Below are 7,219 nucleotides of genomic sequence, written 5' to 3'. Positions count from 1 at the left end.
AGAACACGTCGCTGAGGGTCATGCTGCTGCTGAAACACGTGCACAAGGTAACGACCGTGACCCCTTTGTAAAAAGGAGTCAGTAAGGATGACAGGCAGCAGCTGGCGGCGATGCTGCGCGGGCTGCTGAACGCAGCTCGTGGTCTCGTTGTGCATGGTCATCTTCTGCTACAACACCTCGCTGAGGGTCATGCTGCTTCTGAAGCACGTGCACAAGGTAAGGTCTGAGACTTCTTACTTGATACAGACTCAGTAAGGAGGACAGGCAGAGACAGGTGGCAGTGCCACTGATCAGCTAGTTGGTGATCTCGCTTTACATAGTCATCTTCTGCTACAACACATCGCTGAGGGTCATGCTGCTGCTGAAGCACGTGCACAAGGTAAGGTCTGAGACTTCTTACTTGATACAGACTCAGTAAGGAGGACAGGCAGAGACAGGTGGCAGTGCCACTGATCAGCTAGTTGGTGGTCTCGCTGTGCATGATCATCTTCTGCTAGAACACGTCGCTGAGGGTTATGCTGCTGCTGATACGTGCACAAGGTAACTTTTCCAAGATAGATCAGTACGGATAGCAGGAGCCAGGCAGTGTAGGTGGGAAGCTCGCGACCCCACAACTGCCGCTGTATTATAGTCATTGTCTACTGTGCGTCTCGTTATGGATCTTGCTTCCTAACATTAACAACCCAAACCCTGATTTAGAAAGGAAGGTCATGTTGAGTACTAATTAGTCATCTGTAGGCTAAATATTCAAAATTCTTTGTATGTAGGCCTGTTCGGAGAACTTTGCACACTTCCCAAATAATAATATGCTATTGCACCAAATAGAGCTTCTCCGATGAACAATCACCCAATCTTCTCTTACCCTCTATCTTACCCCTTTCTAGTTGACGGTATACTTACTCTACGGACTGATCTTGCTGCAAGCGTACTGCATGAAGCTCCACTACACGAGTGGGCTCCGTCTCATCACTCTGCTGCTGCAGTGCCCGCATTGGTCCAGGGCTACTTTAGCCAGTAGGATCTGGCTGGCTAGTGGAACCATCGTCGCATTCAATGGCATGTTGGTGTATGGAGCTTGCAGAGGCACTTTGACGGTGAGATATTTTGTGGTCCTCTCTTTATATTAACATTGCTCTAATGTTCAATAAAAAGTACGTTTAACTCCTTAAATCTGTCACGAATTGACGTCTTTGAGGCAGTGCGTTCCGTTATCCCACCTAAGGCAAATTGACTGAACATTATCTGTAGCCACAATACCTGTAGCCTAATTGACAGAATATCTGTAGCATAAAGCAAAAAAAGATGTCGTCTGTTTTGTGCGACTACCTTCATCAGTTCACTGTTTTTTGGTTCGTAGGCACTAATGAAGGAGTTGTCGTCTTCGCTAAGGATCGGCATATCGCAGTATCTAACCGAACCCACATGGAAACGATTGATGGACACCATGCAGGTTAGTGTGGTATCGAAGACGAAATGAAAGTGGTAGATTATTTTACCAAATTCAAATTCAAATAATTTATTTGTGAAACACAGGTAAGCAGTATGATGTACAAACAAAATATGTGTTCAAGCCGTGATCAGCCTTGTCGGCATACAAATGTTAAAGCGTGATTTTAAGTATAATATTATGTTAAAGAAAAGTAATAATGAGCAAATTAAATGTCAAAATCATAAATTTCAGTTAAATAAATTGCAAGATTAAAATAAATTAATGCAGGGCAGTCAATCGGATATTAGAGTCAGTATTGTCAAGGAAGAAATTGTAGAAAAACTTTATTTAAATTGTAGGAACTCATGTACTGAATAAAAACTGTTACTGACCAAAAATATAAATAGCTTTTGTTTAAAGATTGAGATATCAGTGCACTCTTTAATATGATTAGGTATTTTATTATAAATTTTCGGAGCCATAGCAAAAACACCCATGTCATAGAGGGCTGTCTTATATGACACACATCCATCAACGGCTATAAGAATATTGCGATTACGCGATCTCGGTATTATTTTAAACCTTGCACATAAATTGATTGGGGCTCTATTATTCAGGTGGAATTAAGCTGCTGTGGCGTGGAAAAGCCAAGTGATTGGCACGAGATCCCGTGGATCAACATGGACTTCCTCAATGAGGACTCCGATTTAGTTATGAGGTAAGTACTAATTTGTCTGTAAATTTATTGTTGATATTGAACAGTTCCTAAATATCGTAAAGCCCCTGGGTCTACGGGTGTCTATGGGCGACGGTAATCACTTAACAGCAGGTGATCCGTCTGCTCGTTTGCCTCCTGTCACATAAAAAAAAAACACTTTTTTTCCAACCTATTCAAAACGTTAGTAGGGTAGGATGTACCTACCCATTATTTTGTGAATCTTACGGTCCTATGGTCGGAAAAAGATAATTTTCTTCCCAAAGTTAATACTTACCGCTACAAGAACGTTATAACATCTAGCTATACCAGAATCGTGTACGTTATTTAGCACTAGTTAACAATTTTTTGTCATCATCATCATCATCTCAGCCGTAGGACGTCCACTGCTGAACATAGGCTTCCCCCAATTCTTTCCATGTTACACGTTTGGTAGCGGCCTGCGTCCAGCGCTTTCCTGCTACCTTTACGATGTCGTTGGTCCTTGTGGGTGGAGGTTCCACGCTGCGTTTTCCGGTACGCGGTGAATTTATTGTGCTGTACTGTATTGTGATCTGTCTGTGCCTTAGGTTAGCAGGCGCCGATGGCAAGGTGTTGCCTCCAGTGTCTCCCTACTCGTGTTGCACTCCGAGGGTACTCGCAGCCTGTTACCACGACCCCTTGCAGCAGGTAAACGCAGAATAATTATTATTACCATCTAATTTTATTAGTTTCTTTGTATTTTGTGAGCTTTCTAGGTTACATTTTTTTTACATTTTTAACTTTTATTGCAATAAAACTTTTTTCCCATAGCTTTGTCCACTGCAAATAAAGCTGTTTACGAGCGACACGTGACGCAAAGCATTTTGTGTCTTTGTATGAGGCCTTAGAGCAGTGCCCAAGATAACTTCTACAGCAATGGAAGCTATTCAGTTCGTTCTCGTTCGTTTCAACCGAAAGAAGTCCACTAATGGACAAAGGCCTCCCCCAAGGATTTCCACAAAGACCGGTCCTGCGCCGCTCGCATCCAGGCACCTCCCATTCAGTATCCATCTCGTTTCAAAGAAAATCTTCAAAGAGATCCTCCAAGATTTTTCAACGACCGATCTTGTGTGTTTTTTCAGAGTGAATGCCGCGAGATCTGGCGCGACTCTCCGCTTCTGCCCGCTTCGTTGCACGCGCGGGGTTGTGTGGAGGCGGTGCGCGGGCCGCTCACTAAAGCGCTGCTGGCGCTGCATTGCTTCAACACGCTGGTGCTGCTACTGCAGGTCAGTAGACAGAGTTCTGGTCGGGAGTACAAAGCGAGTGCCGCGACTCGCCGTTTCTGCCCGCTTCGTTGCACGCGCGGGGTTGCGTGGAGGCGGTGCGCGGGCCGCTCACTAAAGCGCTGCTGGCGCTTCACTGCTTCAACACGCTGGTGCTACTGCTGCAGGTAGGTGTAGACGTCACTCGTTACAGCGAACTGTACGGCTAGCACGAAAAACTTTCGAGTTCAAATCGTTTGCGTACTCGAATCGCCATCAAAAGATTTAGTAAGAAAACTACAACAGCGCCCTTGTGAACGTGTCGTAAAGTGAACTTAGTATGAGATGTGGTTGCACGAAACTTATTTTGAGAATCAAAATTGTCACGTTATCGTTTAATTCGTAGATTGAGTATCGAATTTTATCGAATACGCAAACGATTCGAAGAAGAAAGTTGTTCATGCTAGAGGTACTGAATTGGATTTGGATCAGATGCCAGTGCGAAAACGCTCTTACTATTCGAACAACAGAAGAAGCATTTCACTTTTTTAGATTGCCACCCTTCAACCAACCAAAAATCTTCTGCACCTGGACAAAAATATCCCGCAAGGACTCTCACAACTACCGATTGTCAGTCCGAGTGGGTGAGGATGCCCTCATTTAAGTTTTCCAGTTCGTTCGAGAACATTCATTCTTGTTTCAAAAGGCCCTGGCAACGAGTTCCCACCTCAAGCTGTCGTATTTTGACAGCTTCAAAAATACACTATAGATGACCCACGCTGAACTGTCTCACCAAACTCAATGACAGGGGGGCGCTACCATCGTTCAACTATATGGTTTCCAACATGGCAAAAATCGGAACCAGCGATCCGGTATTGACGGTGGCGCCCCGCTGTCAATGTCATAGATAGGACAGTTCAGTATTTTGGAACTATAATAGACATGGCCTTTTTTCTCACTTGGTACTCTGAGCACGATTTATGGGGCCCTTTCTACTGTGTGTGATCACTAATGCTACAACCACACCAACGCGTGCAGATCGCCATCGCCGGCGCGATCTTATGGAAATGACAAGTCGCGTGAATGTCATGGGTCGCGCGACCTGTCATTGGCTTTTGATCGCGTCGGCGTTGGTGTGGTTAAAGCTTAACAGAAAAGTTCTAATTTGCATGAAATTTCCTTTTTTTAGGACAAAAGCCCGCTTGATCGTTTAATGCCAGGACCCAAGACGCTCTTGTATTATAGATCGGGGACGTCACATTTGAATATAGATGACACACGCTGAACTGTCCCTCCAAACTCAATGACAGGGGGGCGCTACCATCGTTCAACTATATGGTTTCCAACATGGCAAAAATCGGAACCAACGATCCGGTATTGACGGTGGCGCCCCACTGTCAATGTCATGGATAGGACCACAGAGCATGGAATCGTCGCGCGCCGATTCCATGCTCTGTGGATAGGACAGTTCAGTATTTTGGAACTATATCCTATTTTGTTCGCAGCTGGTGATCATGGTACTGACACAGCTGTTACGAACAAGCGCACGCGCAGCGGTGCTGCGAGGCGACGGCTCCGGCCCGGGCCGTGCCTTCTTGCTGGGCGACCTGCGGGATTATACTGCTAATAAGGTGAGCTGCTAGTTTACTATGATACTGTGTTTAATAAATACTACAGATCTGCCTCTACTTGGGTAGTACAAAGTCAGTCTTGTCAAAAAAAAAAATTAGTACCTTTGAAATCAATAAATTATATGCGCCCAACCGTAATGGTCATGCGAGTTGTTGATGAATTATTTTATACTCTGCACTGCACGAATTTATGAAAAGTTGGCATTCTGCGAAGTTATCTTTTTGCGAGCGGTTGGCATTCTGAGCATTAACGATATACTCGACTTTGGTTTATAATGCAACGCACGGAACTTGCACAGGGGCAAGTTTAAGTATCCACGCGACGTTAGTCGATATTGATTTCGCCTAGATCTAGCTAGTCAGTATGTTCAATAAAGGATTCCGGGGGGACGGCGCGTACGCAGTCCCCACTACCAAAAATTACGCATCCGAGTTATCCACATTAGGGATAATCGCAGGGGTCAACCGTTCCGCAGTGCAATGGAACAGCCTCGCCCTGGGGGAACCGCCTTCATGATCACGGTGTCCCCTATGCCAGGTAAGTATGCTTTGGCTGCGGCGGCCCGGGGTAGTCTAGAAGGGAAAAAAAATCTGGACACCGCGGGACAGAAATACGCGTCTCAATCGCCTGAGCCATCTAGCGTGTGTCGCACGCAACCAAAGCGTGCTTATCAATGGGCATAGTTAACAACGCCACCTGGCGGATATCACAAAAAATATGTGGCATGTATCCACAATATAATAACGCTGCAACGCCATTACACAAGATGGAGCTCGATTGTTTATTATTCGGATTATATTATAAGAACACAAAAAATCTCAGGCAGTCTCAGTAAAAGGCCTTTCTGATAAATTGTAGATTGAAACTCAAAGGAAGCTGGGGAGTACTAATGCAAAAAACGCGAAGCTATATTAAATTAAAATGCTTTTTACATTTCTTAATAACCAGTGACAGTGGGTTACCGTGCCAAGGGCAAAGCTTACGACATTGAATTTGTTACTGTTTGTTTTTGTCCAGCTGCCTAAACACATTTAACATGTGGTACGAATACAAAGAAAATACTGTGCAAAGGCAAACTATGTCAATAATGTGAATTGATAAATGATAGCAAAAGTTAAAATCACGCGTAGTTATGAGAATTTAGACGAGTCACATTCTAGAAGTAGTTATTAACTTCTACGCTTTGATTAAAAATAATATGTACTTATCTCAGAATAATTTACTAATACATATCGCACGTTCATAATCAAACTGTCACTATACAAAAAAGTAGATTTTTCAGGAAAAGCATTTGAAATGCTCAAATTTTAAAACCTTTGCAAAATGAGCAAAATGCTATTAAATGTTTTGTTTTTTGTTAAATACCAGTAGTGGCTTGTTTGGCTTTTACGGAAATATAATTATCTTTCAAATTATGATAATGGTTTATTTAATATTTATTTTTTTCCCTAAAAATAGTGTCACTTTTCCACTAAAATTGTGACAGTGACAGTTTTCAATTAAAAACATGTTAATGTTGTATTATTAATTCCGGTAGAAATGTCACTATTTTCATATAAATTTGACGATGAAAATTTCAAAATGATTATTATTAAATAAAACTAACATAGAAAAATCAGTAATTTTAATGAACTTAAAACTTAATAATTTGGATTAAGTGGTACCAATGGTAACAGTAATAAATGTAAATTCTCGATCAGAAATAAATACGTTACACACATGGAATTACTATAAAATTACATCACATAAATCAACTGCTTAGAAAATAAGGTACTCTCTTGTTCAGGCAGCCTTTAAACAACAAGAACTTGATGACCTCGATGAACTTGACGAACTAGATAGTGATTTTTGATTTTTCATGGGAAAAAGGCTCAGAGAAGTAGGTTTAAATTCTGGATCATTATCCAGCAGCCATTACCTCTGCGAGCTATGTGCCCCGCCCACTGCCACTTGATTTTAGCGATTCTGCGGGCTATGTCGGTCACTTTGGTTCTCCTGTGGATCTCCTCATTTCTGATTCAATCATGTAGGGAAACTAACTGAGCATCGCACGCTCCATCTCCTTTGGGTGACCTCTCAGATTCATAAAATATCACTGGCAACACACATGATCAAACTTTTGTCTTGAGGCACTGCGGTATTTCGGACGTGAGAATATCACGAAGCTTCCCGAACGCTGCCCAGCCGAGTTGGATTGACGATTGACCTCTTTCTCGAAGT

At 42.8% G+C, this 7,219-nt stretch overlaps 1 protein-coding gene and 1 non-coding gene across 2 annotated transcripts; one reads left to right on the top strand and one right to left on the bottom strand.

Annotated features, from left to right (window-relative positions):
* The first annotated feature begins 138 nt into the window (after positions 1 to 138).
* LOC135072847 (rod outer segment membrane protein 1-like) lies at positions 139 to 6,851 on the top strand. Its single transcript, XM_063966888.1, has 8 exons — positions 139 to 216; positions 885 to 1,094; positions 1,358 to 1,450; positions 2,047 to 2,147; positions 2,714 to 2,813; positions 3,430 to 3,555; positions 4,873 to 4,998; positions 6,786 to 6,851. The coding sequence occupies exons 1-8, from the start codon at positions 154 to 156 to the stop codon at positions 6,849 to 6,851; spliced, it is 885 nt and encodes a 294-aa protein (XP_063822958.1). The 5' UTR covers positions 139 to 153.
* LOC135073018 (U1 spliceosomal RNA) lies at positions 5,383 to 5,544 on the bottom strand. The gene has a single exon (XR_010257563.1). It is a non-coding gene; the product is annotated as a U1 spliceosomal RNA (small nuclear RNA).
* Positions 6,852 to 7,219: the final 368 nt, after the last annotated feature.

This window comes from Ostrinia nubilalis, chromosome 6, assembly GCF_963855985.1.
Source record: "Ostrinia nubilalis chromosome 6, ilOstNubi1.1, whole genome shotgun sequence".
Classification (NCBI taxonomy): domain Eukaryota; kingdom Metazoa; phylum Arthropoda; class Insecta; order Lepidoptera; family Crambidae; genus Ostrinia; species Ostrinia nubilalis.
This window is presented reverse-complemented; position numbering and strand designations above follow the sequence as displayed.

Excerpts from the sequence above, each read along its gene's own strand:
- LOC135072847 (XM_063966888.1), top strand. The coding sequence starts at position 154 with ATGGTCATCTTCTGCTACAACACCTCGCTGAGGGTCATGCTGCTTCTG. Across the intron at positions 217-884 it reads TTCTGAAGCACGTGCACAAG|TTGACGGTATACTTACTCTA; the intron begins GTAAGGTCTGAG and ends ACCCCTTTCTAG. Across the intron at positions 3,556-4,872 it reads CGCTGGTGCTACTGCTGCAG|CTGGTGATCATGGTACTGAC; the intron begins GTAGGTGTAGAC and ends TTTTGTTCGCAG.